The sequence below is a fragment of the Lepidochelys kempii genome, chromosome 6 (genome assembly GCF_965140265.1).
Source record: "Lepidochelys kempii isolate rLepKem1 chromosome 6, rLepKem1.hap2, whole genome shotgun sequence".
NCBI lineage: Eukaryota > Metazoa > Chordata > Testudines > Cheloniidae > Lepidochelys > Lepidochelys kempii.
In genome coordinates, this window is record NC_133261.1 from 22,257,259 (window position 1) to 22,276,693 (window position 19,435).

Here is a 19,435-nt window from a genome sequence, read left to right on the forward strand (position 1 = left end):
AACCATGCACTCTCAAAACCCTGCTCTAGGCTCAACACTTCTCCCTCGCTTAAACTGAATGCGTCTTCAACCAGATCTGTCTCAAGCACCCTCCTGTAACTAGAGTTTGTGCTGCATGCAGCCCCACAGCCCAGGTCTACTTTGCCCCTTCCAAAGCAGGCCATGCACATGCAAAGGGTGGGGACCCAGAGTGTGAGCATGAGATTGCCTCCATTTTAGAGGATTTGGCCCCTATTAAAACCAAGAACTGACTAGTCTTAAGGAAGACATCCTGAAGGTTAGTCACCACACATGCAGCCTGTCCTGGAACATCCTTGCCCCAGATTCGGCCCTTGCTTGTGTAGGCTAAACTTCCACTGAAGTGGCACTGGATTCCCCTTTGCTATCACAGGGGGTGCAATTTGCACCATTGTGTGGCCTCATGCTGCTACTGCCACCCTCCCTGAGGCATGGGGGTGGCAGAAAGCATGTTTCGGTTGCAAAATTACAGACAGGGTTTTGTAACAAGTCTTCATGGTGCTGAGCTTAGTTAGTCCCTTCCTTGGTTGTGAGCCTTCTGGCCAGCTGTGGCTTCTCCTTGTGAAGGGAGATTGTAAGCACCATAGGTCACGAACACTTCCTGCCGTTCAACTATCTCTGGAAGCCACCATTGAACAGTTATGTTCATGAGCATTAGTGTGGAGCCAAGGTGTTTAGTCAGGAAAACACTAAGGGGGGAAAATAGATTTATCTGGGCTTCCCTCTCTGTGTAAAGGCCACTCTGTATTTGGGCTGCATGGTCTGAAGCTCCTTTGGTTGTCTCTTGTGTTTATCTTCCTTTCCCCCACTCCAGCCCTTGCTGTTTGTATCAGCAGGGTTTTGAGTGCACTCTTGAGCGAGGGTTCAACAGCGCAGGAAGTTGCATTCCCCACTCAGGCAATTTATTTTTTCACTTTGGGATTAAAAATAAATTGCCTAGGGAGGTTGTGGAATCTTCATCATTGGCAAGTAAGAGTAGGTTAGACAAACACCTGCCAGGGATGGTCTAGAATAATACTTTGTCCTGCCATGAGTGCAGGGGATTAGACTAGATGATCTCTTGAGGTCCCTTCCAGTCCCATGATTCTATGAAAAAAATATCAAAAAGTGAAACCTAGACTATCAAATGGGTACTAACAAGTTATTTTCCACAGGACTCATTGTAAGCCTTAAGTCTTTGCTTCACACTTTGCTCTTCATGGATGTTCTCTGCTGCCACTGGTTTATTGTGTGCCTAAGTTGATATATTTCTATTGAAAAAAATCAAGGAAAGCCATTAGTAGTGTACCAGTTCTGAAGGCAGATTGGCCTTAAAGCAGTTAAAAGGTAGGTTGAAGTTGTAGGTCAAACCACCTTTAGTGTCCCTTCATCACTTGCATCAAACATAACATTCAGAACAAAGTAGAGAAATAAGAATCTCATTCTTTGCAATGAAACTTTATTACAATGATATTTCTACAGAGCTACTTTTGCCAGAACAAGTCAGAGAATTTACTCCCTTTCAGTTTAGCAGAGAGAGCATCATTTTTACTTGTAATAAAGAAGCTTTATAGATTTCTTTCAAGAGAAAAAAGTCCCAGTATTAAGTGAGCACCTACTCTTATCAGCCTTGTCTAGGGGTTTCTGCCAAGGTTACTTTCCCAGGGGAAAAACTGACCTCTTCCAGGAAGAGTGCATTATTTCAGTGTCAATATTTTTGCTTTGTTCCTGGATACTTTCCCCCAGAGACTCAGCAAAAGCGCCATCTATGGAATACTAGACATTCACCAGGTGGTTCTGGTTTTGCCAGCTCTTTGGAAGGGAAAACTTCTAAAAATCTTGATCGATCCATTAAATAGGCATTTTAGAGCTGCCCCATAGGCATTTTAGAGCTGCTCCTATAGGCCAGTTCTTGTAAATGCCTAGTATTCTTTACCTCAGGGATAGAGATGCTCTGATGAAACTCTGAAGCTCTGATGAGCCTCAGATTGGATACATTCATGAATACACAGCAGGCTGCCAATTCCCTTGAGGGACATTGTTCTGCAGAGATTCCATGAATTTATTTTTGGTAAAAAAAAAACAAAAAACATTCTACATTGAACTTATTGGTTAACTGCATATATGAATAGTTCAGATAAAGAGGCAGAAACAGGGAGAGGACAGTGCTCAGCAGATGGTCACATCTGAAACTGCATCACTCAAAAAATAATCTTCAATCCAGGTTTGGATTCTTCCAGGACTTTCAGTTCATCATCCACTTCAGAGCTCAAGTAGATGTCGTACAGACTGAAAAGAAAAAACACAGCAGTCTCAGCAGGCATGCTATCAAACCAAAGAGTGCTGGAGAGCAAAGGCAGTTACCTCTGGGGAGAAGAAGTGGCAAAAAGGAGCCAATTAGGTTTGAGCCAAAACTGCCTTATTGGCCTTTGCTATTCTGCTAGTCCTGGTTCAAGACCAAAGTCCTCAGGCAGAGCTGTTAAACCAAGGGTAGCCTTCAGCTGTATTAAGCTGTGAGCAAGGCTACTGAAGGAGAGTCATACAACTGGATTTGTTTCTGCCTAGCATGGTGTAGCTTCACAGTTCACTGAAGCATCTGTCACTAGGAACTGCCAGACAATCAGATCTGTGATCCATCTAATCCAGGGGTGGGCAAGCTTTCTGGCCCAAGGGCCACATCTGGGAATAGAAATTGTATGGCAGGCCATGAATGCTCACAAAATTGGGGTTGGGGTATGGGAGGGGGTAAGGGCTCTGGGGTGGGGCCAGAAATGAGGAGTTATGGTTGCAGGAGGCTGCTCTGGACTGGGATCGAGGGGTTTGGAGGGCAGGAGGGGATCAGGGCTGGGGCAGGGACTCAGGGAGAGGCTCAGGGGTGCAGGCTCTAGGTGGCGCTGACCTCAAGTGGCTCATTGGCTGCGGTTCCCAGCCAATGGGAGCTATGGAGGCAGTTTAGAGAGCAGAGACCCCTGGCTGCCCCAACGCATAGGAGCTGGAGAGGGACCATGCTGCTGATCCCGGGAGCTACGTGGAGTGGCCCCCAACCCTGCTCTCCAGCTGGAGCGCTGGGGAGGGGGTCTGGGGCAAAATGGCTTATAGTTTGCCCACCCCTAACCTAATCCAATATCCCCTCTCTGACAGGAGCAAGAATCAAAGGAAGTTATAAAAGTAGAATGGTGTGAGAGTCTGCCCCCCACACAGACCTCATCCTAGTCTCAAATAGTTAGAGATGGGCTTCAGGCTTAAGCAATATGTTTAATGCTTCTTCCAATATTTATCAGAACTCTGGATATTCTTGTCATCTGTATAAAACATCCAATCCCTTGAGTCCTGACAAGGGCTTGGCCTCAATGACTACTTGTGGCAGAGAAGTCCTGTCTTTTTATGCATTGAGACAAGTAATTCCTTTTATCTTTTATTTTCACAATGGTCACTGTCAGACAGGATATTGGACTAGGTAGACCATGGGTCTCATCCATTATGGCAGTTCCTCTGTTCCTAGGAGGGGGGAGATGGTCTGGTTAAAGAGCAGGAGATGGGATTAAAAATAGCTTCACAGCCTGGAGGAGTTAGGGACAGGTAATGTCCCACTGCCAAGACCTTTACATTCTGCTATTTCAATTCTGGGGCATCCCCATGCAGACACAGGGGCAGCTGTCTCAGCCACAGATTGACTAAAGGGCCTGTCCATGCTACAGGTACAAGAGAGGGTGTTACTCATCTGGTCAGATTAGTCCCAGGCTGAGTCATGTCAGAGGATTTAAGGGAAAAAGTCAGCAAAAGAGATTTTTTGGGATATGCTCCAAACATAAATGAGCTCACTTCACATAAAAGCCAAGGTCTCTTTCTTCCCCTCACCCTCTCCTACTGCAGGAGTGGTGTCCACCTGCTTGTCCCTTCCAGCCCTAACCCATTTCCAAGGATAGAAATAAAAGCCTGCCACCAAGACTCCCTTCCAGAGCCCAGTCACCTGTGTCAATGAGGAGCTCATGCAAGTCCCTCCAGCTGAGGGGCAGGCAAGCCAGGTGAATCCAGTTACTGTGAGACCATGTGGAAGAGCAGGCTTCTGACTGGGGCCATGTGATTGGCCGCCACAGTTATTGGTTATGTGGCATGGGACCCAACCCATGCAATTGAAAGCTGCAGTGTGGACAGGGCCTTAAAGGACCAGGCTCAAGTGTTTTCTGTTGACCCGTCAGAGTTTAGTCTGGTCTCTAGGGTCAAGGGCAGTAAGCCATTGTACCGGGAACATGGGCAAACAGCCTCAAAAGGGCAGGCAGCTTCTGAAACAGCTGATAGAAGTTTGCCTCCTGCAGGAAGTCATGGATTCCCATTAGACACTAACTTCCTTAGAGCAGGCTTTGCTCACTGCCCTGTCTCCTCTTGGAAGCCCCCATTCGCCTTTTTAATTCTAAGACACCAGCACAGTGCCGAGGGAATATAAAGCGAGCACCACGTACACGAGTTGCTGTAGTTTGCAGTTTGGATGTTTCAAGGATTCACACAGCTTCTTCACACCTTCGTCCTCCAGTGAATTGTTACTCAGGTCTAGCTCTGTTAGGCACGGTTTGGAAGAGAGGATAGTGGCCAGACTCCCACAACAAGCAGCTGAGAGACTGCAGTTACCCAACCTGCAGGGAAAGAGGAGCCAAAATAAGAGGAGTACTGATTTAGAGTCACTTTGAACTCTGGGCTGTTAGGAGTAGACATCCCAACCAGGACTGCAGCAGGCAGCAACACCATTTGTCTTTCTGCCGTTTCAGAGGCTGGCACATAGGATAGCTTGTGTGTTTTACATGAAGCATGTGCTCCCCCTAAAGACACCAGTGCTCAGGCCCCTTTGTGACTACTTGTTGCAGGCAATCCCTTTCTTCTGGCTCCAGCCATAGAAAGAGTGAGAGCACATTGCCATCGGTTTGCAGGATGTGCCCTACAAGTTTTGGGGCAGTATTAGACATTCGTGATTAAATTCTGACCTCTGCTACATGGAAATGCCAGGTGTAACAGAGGACAGAATCTGACCCTTCCCAGCTAATGAATGGGCATAAAGCCAGCCTATATTAGGCTTGGTGAGTTTTGATGTTGCACAAATGGAGATCTCTATTGCACAAGATTAGTGTTCCCACACCTTATTTCCACTCTTGTCTGCACTCGTGTGATCTATCAGTAGATAGCGTGTTAGGGAACCCAAGACATATCCAACTTGTAGACCAAAACAGTCTGGTGAATCTCTGTTGTAGGGAAAAATTTGAGTTTTTGCAGCTGGACTGAGCCATTAGGCTATTCTCTCTCTCTCTCTCCTTATTACACTGCTAGAGGTGGTGACCAAGCTAACAAAGACCAGACTAAACAACATTTACAGATTATTACTGGGTTATTTACAGATTCAGAACAGAGGCAAATTGAAAGGAGTTCCTTCAAGAAGCCAAGGCTATTCATAGATATTAAGGTCAAAAGGGACCATTATGATCATCTAGTCTGACCTCCTGCACAATGCAGGTCACAGAATCTCACCCACCCACACCTGCGAAAAACCTCACTTATGTCTGAGCTCTTGAAGTCCTCAGATCATGGTTTAAAGACTTCAAGGAGCAGAGAATCCTCCAGCAAGTGACCTGTGCCCCATGCTACAGAGGAAGGCGAAAAACCTCCAGGGCCTCTTCCAATCTGCCCTGGGAGGAAAATTCCTTCCCAACCCCAAATATGGCAATCAGCTAAACCCTGAGCATATGGGCAAGATTCACCAAAGGACCAGTACTTCAGTAAACACAGGAGTAGCTCAAACTAAGTTTATAGTGCTAGAACCTTAATTAAGAGCCCACCCCTTGGGTTACTTGACATCTATTGGCCTTGAGATTCAGAGGTCACCCAATCAAACCCATAGCTCAATCTGCTGGTCCACCTCTGTGACAGAACAAATGACCTCTTGGCACTCAGTCCTTCCCATTCAGAAGCTGATTTGCTGAGAACTGAAGCCAAAGCCTCTGTCTCTCAAGATCCTTTCTAGTCTAACCTACAGGTTCTAGAAGCCATGACTAAAGCATCCATGGTAGCCCCACATGATTCCATGGCTCCTGCCCATTTGGCTTCACTGGGTGCAACTAGAGCCGTAGAGTACCATTCCAGTGTTGTGGCATCGGGGGTGGGGAGGTGGCTGCAGCATTATGTGTCGGGAGTACTAAGCCAGTTATTTACACAACTTTAGACCTGAGGGGGGAAAAAAGGGTCACTGGCTACTAATAGTCAGATGTGGACAGTTCTGCTAACAGTTCCATACGGAAACTGAACAGCTGCTTGTTCTGGGAGGACTGAAACAGTGTAGAATTTGCACAAATATGCAAAGAAAGCAACACAGACATGTTACCTAAGTTAGGATTTGTACTCTAGCAGTAGAACACAGGAACTGCCCGATACGGGTCAGGCCAGTGATCTGTCTAGCCAGGTATGCCATTGACAGTGGTTAGTACCTGCTGCTTCAGAGGAAGGTGCAACAAATCCTGCAATTGACAGGTTTGGGATAACCTGTCCCCAGGGAGATTCCTCCAGCTCCCCTTTACTTAGTGTGTCTTATGCCCCAAAGACAACATTGGAGTTAACATTTGCTAGTTCTTATCAAAGGGCCAGTTTTAAGTACAAGGAAGAATCTGTGGGAAATGAGAACTTCAAGGGAGACTGTCTTCCCATGAATGCCAACAGCATTCTGTTCCCAGCCATAACTGCTATAATTGAGCATCAGTTCTCACTATTTGGTATTTTGTAACGGTTTCTTCATAGCCTCTGTGCCTTATCTCCATCCACCCCCATTCTTTATTGGGCAACCAATATCTGCAACTGAAAGAGAAATAAGTTACTTACCATAGAGACCGTAAGTTACAGTTGGGGTTCATCAGTCCTTCACAGATAATTTCAACCCCTGCATCTCCTATCTTGTTTCCACCCATATGCAGATCTCTCAAGGTCTGGTTTGTGCCAAGAACAGAGCTAATGCTCTTACAGCAGGCAGTGGTGAGACCACATTCCCTTATCCTGCAATGCAAAAAAGAAACCAGATCTTCAGGAGCTGAAAGACTGATTGGATGATCTAATACAGGAAGTAGGCAAACTGTGGGCCGCAAACCCCGCGCCACTCTTAGAAGCAGCCAGCACCATGTCCCTGGGGCCCTGGAGGGCAGAGGACTCAGTGCGTTGCTGTTGCCTTCAGGCACCACCAGGACCCCAGGGACGGGAACGGGGAACTGCAGCCAATGGGAGCTTCAGGGGAGGTACCTGGAGGTGTGGCAAGGGCAGCAAGCAGAGCCCTGTGCCCCCCCCCCCTCATCCCCTACCCCCAGGGGCTGGCAGGGACGTGGTTCTGACCGCTTCCTAGAGCGGTGTGGCATGGGGTCAGGGCAGGCCAGCAGGGAGCCTGCCCTGGCCCCGGGTGTGCTGTTGCCACCCCAGAGCCACTTTAGGTAAGCAGTGCCAGGCCGGAGCCTGAACTTTTCCTGCATCCTGCCCCTCAACTCCCTGCACCTTGCCTCCTGCTGCACCCTCCACCTCAACTCTCTGCCCTGAGCCCCCTGCACCCTAACCCCCTTCCCTGAGCCCCCTCACATGCCACACCCTTCCTCTGCCCCAATCCCTTGCCCTGAGCCCATTCCTGCACACAATTTCTCCACCCTGATGTGGCCCTCGGCCCAAAAAGTTTGCGTCCCCCTGATCTAATAGGTCTTCCTCTCCCATCTTTAACCTCTATGGCTGCTGACCTCACCTGAATGCCTCAGGTCCTCCCCCTCACGTTGGTGAGTAGAGTTATTTAGACAGGATGGGACTACATTCCTACTGAAGTCTGGGTCTTCTGTCCTTTGCCATCAGTGATTAGATGTACTATTTTAAATCACCCATGTGCTTATCCACTCCCCCAGGTCTGAGGCTCAATTGTCCCATTGCATCATACTAAAAATTACATCCACCTCAAAGAATGCAAGATCTTTGCTCTTTTGAGGCACACAGCTGCATGAGAGATTAGTTCGCTCTGAAAGGGATCACTTAGAGACATACCTCCTGTGTTGAAGGTGAATGGTGGTATCTCACCTATTCCTAGGTTTTTCTCACCCTCTCATTCACCTATCTGTGTAAACAGTAACTATGCTATTCTTTTGGCTTAGATAGTAGGAAAGGGTTATTTCACTTGTTAAACCTTCACACAAAGGGACAGTTCTCTTCCTACCTCAGATCATGTGATGCCAGAGGACCTAGGTCTGGAAGGCTACACCAGGTAAGTATAGAGGTGGAAAAAGAGAAGTTCATGTAGGTAGAACCTTCTGTTACACTTTGACTAAAATTGCCACCATCGGAGTACTGACTTCTTTAAACCCTTTCAAGGGGGAGCCATGTATATTTATAGTGCAGCTAGCAGACAGATTTCCTTCATTGCTAAAGGCTATAGCTTTCCTTGGTGAACACATTCACTCCCTCTCTACCACTGAAGAAATCCCGAAACACTTGGTAGGATTTAGAGCTCAAGCCTTCAGGCTTTTGAGCAACAGAAAGCCATGGGAAAGCTAGGAATCCAATACAAAAACAGGAAACTAGTAGACCCAACATCCAATTTGCTGTTAAAGCTGCCCTTTCAAATGTCTTTTTCCAAGTCACTGAATCCTTCTCTCAAGTGAATTAATTATACTTAATGGGTGGGCTCAAACTTGACGATGCTCAGTTTCCTAGACCTTGAAAATCTCCCCCATGACCTTTCAAAAAAGTTACCTAAGGGTTTTTAGGAGCACTAGTCCCATTGACTTTCAATGGGCTCTTTCCCCAGAATCCCTTTGGGGCCTTGCTAAACAGAAGAACCACACTACCCTTAGAGGGCCTGAATCAGTTAGGATGTTTGTGTGGGCACTGCTTAGTGTAAAAGAGTTATTTGTTAATAAAACTAAAAAATTAGGACAGTGAACATTGTAAAGGAAGCCAGCAGCAGCTTACCATAGTGCCTGGAGTTTAGTTTTTGGATCCTTCAGTCCTTGACACAATAGCTCCATTCCTGGGTCTCCCAACTCGTTACCAATCAGGCTCAGCTCTATTAGAGACTCTTTTGCACTGAGGACATGGGAGAGATCCTTACAGCCAGCCGGTGAGACACCACATTCCCATAACCTGAGGAACACAATAGGAATATTGGATTCTTCAAGATTTGCTTAGGACTTTATATGCTGATCTGGGGTGAATCCTATTTTTACCCAGGGTGGTAGAAATGCAGACCAGTAGAGTCTGTCTTTTGAACTCTAAGAGGCTTGTTATAGGCACACACATTTACTTTACAAGTTCCTTTGGTGTGAGCAGCCTTCTCCTGCTTACATCTTCCCCTTTCCTGCATTAGAGATAAAAATCTCCTTTTTTAAAAGGACAGAAGGTAAGTTGGGTATCTAGTGTTGTACAGAAAACTGAATAGAACAACAGAATGCTGCTGTAATGAATATTCAGTCGTGTCCTCCTTCAGAGGATTTGATCATTTACTGACCTCACTGTGCTTTCCTGCCTATTCAGTAGTGTTCTTCATCCAACCCTCCCTGAGAAAAGGGGTCTGAGGTGCACCCCTGCTTCATAAGGGATTTGTTGACCAGGAAACTCTACATATCAGGCAAGATTATGCCAGCATAATAAACACAGATGATTTGGAGGCTACCAACTTGTGCAGATTTTAAGCGTTTCCCTTACCATAACTTCTCTATTTTAGAGTTGGGATTCAGTAGTCCCTGGCACAGCAGTGCTACACCTGGATCTCCAATCTTGTTCTCTCCCACAGACAGCTCTGTTAGGGATGGCTTCATAGCAAGAACAGTGCTGAGATCCCCACAGCTAGCAGCTGTGATATGACAGTTCTCCAGACTGTGGGGAACAGAAGAATCAGATCAACGTTCAGCAGTTGCTGCTCCATAAGTCAGCGTATTAGAGGACATCCACCATCCTGAATACGATCGGGAAGACTGCAGGCCAGGTCCTCAGCCAGTATGAATTGGTGAAGCTCCACTGAATTCAGTGGAGGTATGCCAGCTGAGGATTTGGCCCATTATTCCCCCAGAAGAAACCGTTTGCATCATCCTTCCTCAACGAGCACCATAGTTCCCTAAAACCCATATACCATGTATGTAACCGATAGGCGATTTGCATGGGCCGTTCTTTATGTTGAGGATCCCTCTTTAAGGAAGTCCTGGGCACAGACAAAGCCAGGGGAGTCCCTGAGACCATAACTCCATTAGACCCATGCTGGGATGGTGAGCTCATGGCTGCTGCAAACACAATGGGTCTCCACATGGCTTCCAGCTGATGTGATAAGCAGATTCTGCAGCCTATACTGCTCTTAGGGCAGGAGTGCTCTGCAGATCTAGATGTGGCAGGAGACTGAGATCTTGCACCAAACTGCCTCCGTGGACCTTACCCCAGACAAGGAGTGTATCGCAGCAGACCACTTTGAAGAGATGTACACTTTGTTATTCTGAAGAAGCATTCAGACCTAGTTGAATAGTAACTGGTGGGAGACTAGCTAGAGCTGAGGGATAGTAGCTTCCCCTCCCAAATAGGTGCCAAAGGACATTTTCTTTGCAAGTCTGGTCCACAGTGACCCCACTGCCATTACCATGCAGTGAAGAGTGAAAGCCAGCTCCCTGAATCAAGTGCTAAGCAGAATTTAAGGCAGCAGAGTTTTTGCAATTTTTCATGGCAACACAGATGCACCTGGATAAGCCACAGAATTTCTTAAGTATTCCTGGCAGCAAGAGAATGGCGTGTCTCTGTAACAGCAGAGTTAGAACTGGAGGGAACCAGCTGTTACTTACTGTAGCGACTGTAGCTTACAGTTGGGATCCATCATTCCCTGACATAGCACTTTTACTGCTGCATCTCCCAGTTTGTTGTTACTTATGTTGAGCCCCTTCAGGGAGGACTTTGTGCGCAGAGCGGAGCAGAGCATCTCACAGTTGTCAGGCGAGAGTTCACAATACTCTAACCTGCAAAAAGAAAAAACCAGAGCAAAACAGGAGTCTTCATCCTGCCACTCAGCTCAGATAGGTCAGCAACATGGAAATCTTGTCCACAGCCCAGACACAAAGATTGAGCAGAGAGTTTACCAGTCAGCCTGTTAAATATATAGATTGCTCATGACTTTTCACAGGGGGAGTCCTCAAACCTCAGCAGCTAAATTAATAGCACTTCCATGCTATTGCCAGGGGGCTTCAGTCAGTTTGATTTGAAAGCATCACCAGATGGGGGTATCTGCTCAGTTTCAATAGCAAGCCTTTCATAAGATTACATGCAGGTTTGTTGACAACCACTGTTTAATTCTTGAATTGTAAGAGAGCATACAACCACCACTGCTATGTCTTTCTGAAGGAGGAGACGAGTTAGTTTCTCCAGCTGGTAACCTTTAGTATTATCAGATCAGAAACCAGACTAGAATCAAGAGCAATAAACTGATCAGCAGCACTCCTGCTGGTTGTGGAACAAGTTTCTGCTCCCTGTTCTTGACTGGGGTTTGATCATAGAACTTCCAGGTCATTCTGCATTGATAGGCACCCACCACTATTTATTAAGTAATGTCAGAGGGTTGTTTGCAGTGGACAAGAGCCTCAAGTACTGTGTAAATGGTATGCACCTAATCTCTACCCACTTCGCCTTCCCTATAATATGGTTATGGGAAGAGCCAGACTAACCATCCATAACTCTGAGAAGTAGATGGGTAAACTGGAGGACAAAAAGGTGGTAGTTTGTCCTTTTGAGGAAGGAAGCAGCAAATTCTTCATGACCAGTTAATTCCTGGCCTCTGCTAAACAAGGGTCTCAGTCAAAGGTGGTTTCAATATGGAGACCTATCCATTGGTAGTTGGATTAAAACCACTAATTTGTCTGAATAGTCACAAACTATGCTCCATGGAACATATCCCGATGATCCAATGAATGCAACTGAGAACTGAGTATAAAGTGGTCAACAAAGATTTGGAGCACGGCTGAAACCACTGAACCTACCATGAGAATAGCTTTTGGTCACTACCAATCTGGGCTTTATTGAGGTGGTCAGACTAGAGACCAGTCCACATCATTACAAGGCTTTGGGACCATCCAATCCCCACTAAATTGGTTTACCAGAGATTTCCTCCCTGCAGATATTCACTTTTTTGCAGCTGGAGGCAAATTTACTGCTGGTTACAAGAGATGACAGAACTCCACTCCCCAACCTACCCATCCATCTGAGTTTTGTCGAGCACCTTGCAATGCCAAGCACAGATGGAAGAACCAAGGAGGCCAGTGCTTACTTACTGTAGCTTCTGTAGCTTACAGTTAGGATCCATCAATCCTTCACACAGCACTTTTACACCTGAAGATCCTAGTTTGTTATCACCCAGATGCAGCTCGATCAGAGTTGGTTTTGTGCTCAGAACAGAAGAGAGATTCTTACAACAGGCGTCTGTTAGATTGCAGTTCTGCAGCCTGAGGAAGAAAAGAAACCAGCATATGAGGAATAGAGTTCCTCAGAATTCACCATGTTTGACTGGTGTATCCTCCAGTATTTGGCTTCATAATACACTGCACCACTACAATGGATTATGCTTCAGTGCCTTTACAAAGAAAGCATCTGCAATTCTACCAAAATTATTACATGCCAAGATAAATACTATGGTAGGGCCAGACCCAATAATCTCTGCCCCAGTTAAAAATTTTAATCAAGTAGTTTTAGAGTTGCAGTAACAAGGGGCTTCCATGTTTTGTTTTTTAATAAACTTCTTGTACAGCAGCCATAGCAGAAAAGAGAATTTTTCCCATTAAATAATGACAAAAATTCCAATACATCTATGCAGCAATGTTGTTCTACATAGGACAAGTCTAAGCCAACAAGAGGCTATTCCCAGATAGAAAATAAGGGACTCTTACCTTCCATTGACTCCCTAGAGTGAGGGCACAGTAGTCAAAAATAAAATCTAAGCCAAATATTGGCTTAAATCCCCTATTGCTGTGTAGGTGTTAGATATGCTCTCCTCCACAGTGTAGCTACTGTATCCTGCAGGATATACCTGCTCTCAGTGGCAGCAAAGGGCTGAGAAAGGTCTCTCTCCAGTGCTGTTTCTGGTATGAGTGGTTGCAGGACAGCTGCAACTTTACCAAAAAGGGGGTGGATTTAAATCACTCAGAGGAGCCAATAACCTGTACAATATCTTAATGGAGTTCTGTCAGGAAGTTCACTTTTTAGAAAAGTTTGAAGTTCCGGATTTCATCTTTAACACATTGCCCGAGGTAAACAGTGGACGTTTACCATGCACTGAACTGCCCACAAAACACAAACACCGCAACCTAGCTTAGGAGAGACGCTAATGATTTGTGATTGGCACTCTTGAGAACTTGAGGTTTAAAAAGACTATTTGAAATGTGACTCAATAACTACTTTTCCATTCTCTTGGGGAAGTATTAGATCCATTTATTCCAAGGCCTATCTAAAAAAAAAAAAAAAAAAAGGTCTGATTTACTTATTTTGGCTCCCCACACCTGCAATTTTTTTAAATTGCTCTTCTCACTAGAGGACATGTGACATTTGAAGCCCACAGAACTGTTGAGGGACCAAAAGTCATCCTTGTAACAATTTTTTCCTGCCCACCAGGTAAACTCTGGGAGGCTGCCAACTGTCTAGACCTTATTTTGGTCTTTGAAGTGCCAAGATCCATTTATGTATGATAGTCTTGGGGGTAAACAAGTGAGCAGAAAAGATTAAAGCAGCTAAAAACCAAAATATATGTAGCTATTGGAAGAGTTCTCTTTGAAGACTGGTTTCAGAGTAGCAGCCGTGTTAGTCTGTATCCGCAAAAAGAAAAGGAGTACTTGTGGCACCTTAGAGACCAACAAATTTATTCGAGTATACGCTTTCGTGAGCTACAGCTCACTTCATCGGATGCATTCAGTGGAAAATACAGTGGGGAGATGTGCATCTGATGAAGTGAGCTGTAGCTCATGAAAGCTCATGCTCCAATAAATTGGTTAGTCTCTAAGGTGCCACAAGTCCTCCTTTTCTTCTTTGAAGACAGGAGGGGCTGGGATTTGGGAGGTGTTAAAAGCTGCTATAGACAAGTGGTTCTTGCTCTGTCTTGAGCTGCCCTGGCCAAATGATCAGAGCTGGGAAAAGTCAGCCAATTTCTAGTCCAGTTAGGGATCAGATTCTCCCAGTCATTACTCAGGAAGTGTTTGAAGTTACATCAATTTCTTTTCCCTACCAATAAACGAGAAGCAATTTGATAAGAATTCAGGGTTTTCTGAGGAGTTTACAGACCACAGTAAATGTAGGGCCAGATCCTCAGCTGGAATAAATGGGCCTAGCTCTGTTGAAGTCAGTGGAGATGCATTATTTACCTCAGCTGATGATCTGGCCCCAAGGGTTGAGTTACTCACAGTCCGTTGATAAAGACTAGTAAGAGTTCTGGTGGTTGTGTTGCACTAGTCGAGACTTACCAGAGTTTCTGTAAGTTGCAGCTTGGCGCCATCAACCCTTTACACATCAGTTCCACGCCGGAGTCTCCCAATTCATTGTTATTCAGTGTTAGCTCCATCAGGGACTGGTTTGTACTGAGGACAGAGCCAATATCCTTACAGTGACTAGCAGAGAGATTGCAATCATCCAGCCTGCAGGGAAGATAGATGGCATTAGTCCTAACTATTCATTCTGCTCACCTCAGTGACTGAAGATTTCCGCATCAGAGATGTATTTATTAAACAAGATAATGGTTTATTTAGACCTTAAGTCAGTCCCTGGAGTGTATCACTGAAAATCCACATGCAGCAGCTTGTTGTGCAGACAAAGCCCACTCCACTACCCAGGCTTGGCAGGAGGCAGGATTCTCCTGCACTACTGGGGCTCTACTACTGTAGAAGTGGAAGTGAGATTCTGCCAGAGAGACTGAATGGAACTCCTCCATCTGTGCTGCTTAGAAGATGGCGTGTGCCCCAACCCCCTGCAGCCCACAGAGCTGCAGTTAAGCTTAGTTTCTTCACCAACAAGGTAGCCAGTTCATCAGGCAGCAGGAGTGCACCTGAATCCAAAGGTCCAGAGGGCAATGTATAAGCTTTCAGGCAGACTCTGTAGGGACACCAAATGCTGGTCCTTTGCCAGGCTTTCCAGTCAGAGAGAGCCTTCCAAGGAATCTGCTCTGGCATGCATAGCTCAGAGACTCTGCCCACATCCTTGTTTCCTTCCTGGCAATTATCAGCTGCTGTCACCTTCTCAGCCTCTATACCTTGGGCAGCCAAATCTCTGCTCAGAATGCAGCTCTAATCACTGGCACACAGCTGAGGTTCCCTCAGGGCATCCCATACCCAGGGGAGGACTCAGGCAGTCAGAGTTAGTTCCACATAACTCACATATAAAAGGCCCATGCAATTCTTCCCAAACCAAGTTACCCTCAATCTGCTGCTCCCTCCCCACTAGCTTAATGCTCATTTTGCCCACCCAGAGGAGCAAGAGGTCAGCCCAAGAGTGCAGATTCCCAGCAAGAGGAGGTGGACCAGTGTGGAATCAACCCTTTCTAGCACTCTCTAACTCCCAGCAGAGCACTCACTAGCTGACCCGGCTAAAATGGAAGATACATACTCTGTGGCTGCCAGAACATGTAGGATTAAAAGTGAAAGGGATGGAGACTTTCCACTGGTTAAAATGCTGGTCAATTTATAGCATTTGGTAAGACTGGTCATGAAATGCCATAAGGGAGGAGTTTGACCAGCACTCCCATCAAGGGACACTTTTTTAGCCTAAAACCCACCTTTCTGGAAGGAAAGAAGACAGAGACACCAGCCCCCTGCAAATAAACATTCTGCCAAGGAAGACAGGAACGCCAGAACAGTGGCAACATATTTAAATAGTCATTGAAGACATCACTACTATGGTGTTTTTGATCTATGCTGAATCTGAACCCAGACAGAGTTCATACCAAGGAGTAGGTTTCTTTAGATAAGCATGTCCTCTTGAGCTTCCTACATAGAATGAGCAGAATCCTTTCGTCGTGAGCAAGTTTGCAGTATCACATAGCAACACTACTGCAGTTAATATTGCCCCTGAAATGCAGAAAACATTCTGTCCCCTTCCCCTCTCCCTCCCCCACCCAAAAATAGTCATGTGTACTCCTCCCTCCACCCGTTAGGGCAGAGGTTCTCAACCTTCTTCTTTCCTGAGACCACCCAAACATGCTATAAAAACTTCCCAGCCCGTCTGTGACACTTGTTTTTCTGCATATAAAAGCCAGGTCAAGCATTAGGGGGTAGCAAGCAGGGCAACTACCTGGGGCCCCATGCCATAGGGGCCCACAAAGTTAAGTTGCTCAGGCTTCAGCCTTGGGTGGCGGGTCTTGGGGCCCTGGGCTTCAGCCCCAGGTGGTGGGGCTTGGCTTTCTACTCTGGGCCCCAGCAAGTCTAATGCTGGTCCTGCTTGGCAGCCTCCTTGAAACCTGCTTGTGGCCCCCAGACCTCTGGTTGAGAGCCACTGCTTTAGGAAACTATTCAGCTTAGTTGCTATATGGTCTCTTCTAGAAAACAAAATAAAAAACAAAACAAACTGGTACTACCTGACAGTTTTGCTTGTGTTCATGGAAGATTTAAGCTCAGTCCATCTCGACGCACTCATCTCTTCACACTGGATGTCAAGGTCCATTTTAAATGCTGATGCAAGATCTGAAGATTTAACAAGACTACCCTGAGTAATTTCTGAGAAACAGAACAAACCCAGCATTCCCTCTTCAAACCCAACCAGTTATGCTTGGGCAGCTGGATTTATAACCCTCTTAGCCACAAGTTACAGTTGTGCAACTTGCCCTCTTTACACATGGCCTATGTTGAAAGGTTACAGACACCAATTCCACATTTGCAATGTGGAGATATATCTGATAGTGGCCAGACTAACCCAGCAGAGGCCCCTATCTGGTGGCTGGAAGGTATGTGCATCCTTCAGAGTTATTGAAACAGACAGTTAGCCAAGACCCTTGTGGTTTTTAGGCAACTGTTGGACCCAATGAGAAGAGAGGGAGGCTCTTTTTGATTATGTGACAGTGTGCACTTTCCAAAAGCAATGGGTGCCATTCTTGTAAATATTGGACTGGTGGCTGAAGGGCACAGTACATGTGTGTACTTCAGGGAGAACATGGGAAGTCTGATGTGAGTCTAGGACCTAGTGATCTCTCCTAAGATTACATATGGAGAGGAGGAGAGTCATGGGAACTGACAGGTTCCATGTTAACAAAAAATATCTCAGCCAAAAACCAAATTACTGGAACGCAAAGTTCATGGGGCTGGAAGGATCCAGCACTATTCAGTCATGAACCAGACTCCCACCAGTTTACCTGGTGCAGACTGCAGAGCTATGGGCAGTGGGAGACATTCAGATGGCATCCTCCAGGGGGCAGTGTGTCACTTTTAACTTACCAACCCCCTGCCTGTACACTTAACAAAAGCGGGTACCACACAGAGCAAAGGTAGTGTTTGAATTGTTTGCATGAACCAGGATACAGCAACACTGTAGTGTTGGAAAGGTAATACGCACCATTAAGTGGACGGGCACATTTTTTGTCGTTTCTGTATTTTTATGTTCAGCTGTTGGTGTCAGCCCCAAAAGAGCAATTCTGAGTTACACACATGCAGTAAATCTGTATTACAGGTCAGAGAGGTTCCACAGTCCTTATACACAATACTTTACAATAGGTAAAAATATGCCAAAACAAATAGCTAAGCCTCAGCCCATAAATCTTTTAGTTTAACAGGCTGATCCTACAAACCAACTTACTACCCGGGAAAGTCCCATTGGGCTATCTGGGTGTACATTTGGCTAGCTTGTTACCCTACACCTTGTGTAAGTGACTACACAGTTTGACTGCAGTGCAGAGTGGGTGACAATGCCCTCATTCTGATTGGTTAGTGGAGGTGACTATACACCAGGGTGGACAAACTTTTTGGCCCAAGGGCCACATTGGGGTTGCAAAATGGTATGGAGGGCCAGGTAGGGAAGGCTGTACCTCCCCAAACAGCCTGGCCCCTGCCCCCTCCCACTTCCCATCTCCTGACTGCCCCGCCTCAGAACCCCCAACCCCCCCTGCTCCTTGTCCCCTGACCACCCCTCCTAGGACCCCCCACCCCTAACCACCCCCCTGGGATCCCACACCCTATCCCCTGACTGCCCCAACCCTTATCACACCCCTGCCCCCTGACAGGCCCCCTGGGACTCCCATGCCCTATCCAACCCCCCGCCCCTTGGACCCCTGTCCCTAACTGACCCCTGGGACCCCACCCCCTATCCAACCCCCCTGCTCCTTGTCTCCTACCACCCCTCCCCCTGAACCTCTGCCCCATCCAACCACACCCTGTCCCCTGACTGCCTCCGGGGACCTCCTGCCCCTTATCCAACTCCCCCCGCCCCCTTACCATTACCAAGCCGCTCAGAGTGGTGGAACAGGCTTATTTGAAAGCCTGGGAGGTGGGTGGGTGCAAGCCATGCAGCCCACACAGTGGCATGGCTGTGGTGGAGAGGCCAGGGGTGAGCCTCCCTGGCTGGGAGCTTCAGGGGCCGGGCAGGATGGTTCCACAGGCCGGATGTGGCCTGCAGGCTGTAGTTTGCCCACCCCTGCTATACACGATGCAGTGATGAATCAGACCCATAGAAGTCTAATCTACACTAGCAAAGAAGGGTGTTTTTTAGAGTTTTATTTGAAACACCACTTCAGCTGTGTCCATACCAGGACATGATCACTTTTCAAATAGTGTTAGCTAGCTGTGGTCTACTCGAAGGGGAGCATAGACAGTGAGCAACTAACATGGTTTTGAAGGTTCTAAACTGGATCTACTCTAGGTGCCAAGTGGTGTTTCAAGTCATGTTTCCTAGGTCAAGTTCATTAGCATTTTCCTCCCACACTAGCCCAAACCAGAGTGGAATAGTTAGGAGTAAGCACTACGGACTATAGTGAATTCTTCCTCACACTTCTAATTCTATTCTCTCCATATCATTTTTTCCTAACATAATGAAAGATGGAGAGAGGAAGTTAGGGATCCCAAATAAAGGGGAGTTTTCGCATAAAGAAGAGTCTGGTATCAATGCACTGCCCCAGAGACGGACTCTTAGCACATGAAGTATGGTCTACAACAGTGAAGTCTTACTAGAAAGCATAATTAATCCCTCTAATGAGGGAATGGGAGTACGCTATTGTTCTAAGTCTAGCATACAGTTCCCAGCATCTGTGTTACAGGTAACTACTACTACATAGATTCATGTTCTTAAAGCTCACTCAGAAGGAACACAAAGAAAAGGAGGACTTGTGGCACCTTAGAGACGAACCAATTTATTTGAGCATAAGCTTTTGTGAGCTACAGCTCACTTCATCGGATGCTTATGCTCAAATAAATGTGTTTAGAGACTAACATTTATTTGAGCATAAGCATCCGATGAAGTGAGC

The 19,435-nt window shown here is 46.4% G+C and overlaps 1 protein-coding gene across 3 annotated transcripts in view; it reads right to left on the reverse strand.

Annotated features, from left to right (window-relative positions):
* Positions 1–1,439: 1,439 nt before the first annotated feature.
* Positions 1,440–19,435, reverse strand: part of LOC140912545 (ribonuclease inhibitor-like) — a 35,319-nt gene continuing 17,323 nt past the window's right edge. For all 3 annotated transcript variants that reach the window (XM_073347093.1, XM_073347094.1, XM_073347091.1), the window contains exons 2-10: positions 16,565–16,670; positions 14,463–14,633; positions 12,288–12,458; positions 10,812–10,982; positions 9,694–9,864; positions 8,962–9,132; positions 6,853–7,023; positions 4,458–4,628; positions 1,440–2,286 (exon numbers count right to left, since the gene is read on the reverse strand). In XM_073347093.1, coding sequence (XP_073203194.1) covers positions 2,199–2,286; positions 4,458–4,628; positions 6,853–7,023; positions 8,962–9,132; positions 9,694–9,864; positions 10,812–10,982; positions 12,288–12,458; positions 14,463–14,633; positions 16,565–16,670 — 1,391 coding nt within the window. In that variant the 3' untranslated portion in view covers positions 1,440–2,198. The remainder of the gene's footprint in view (positions 2,287–4,457; positions 4,629–6,852; positions 7,024–8,961; positions 9,133–9,693; positions 9,865–10,811; positions 10,983–12,287; positions 12,459–14,462; positions 14,634–16,564; positions 16,671–19,435) is intronic.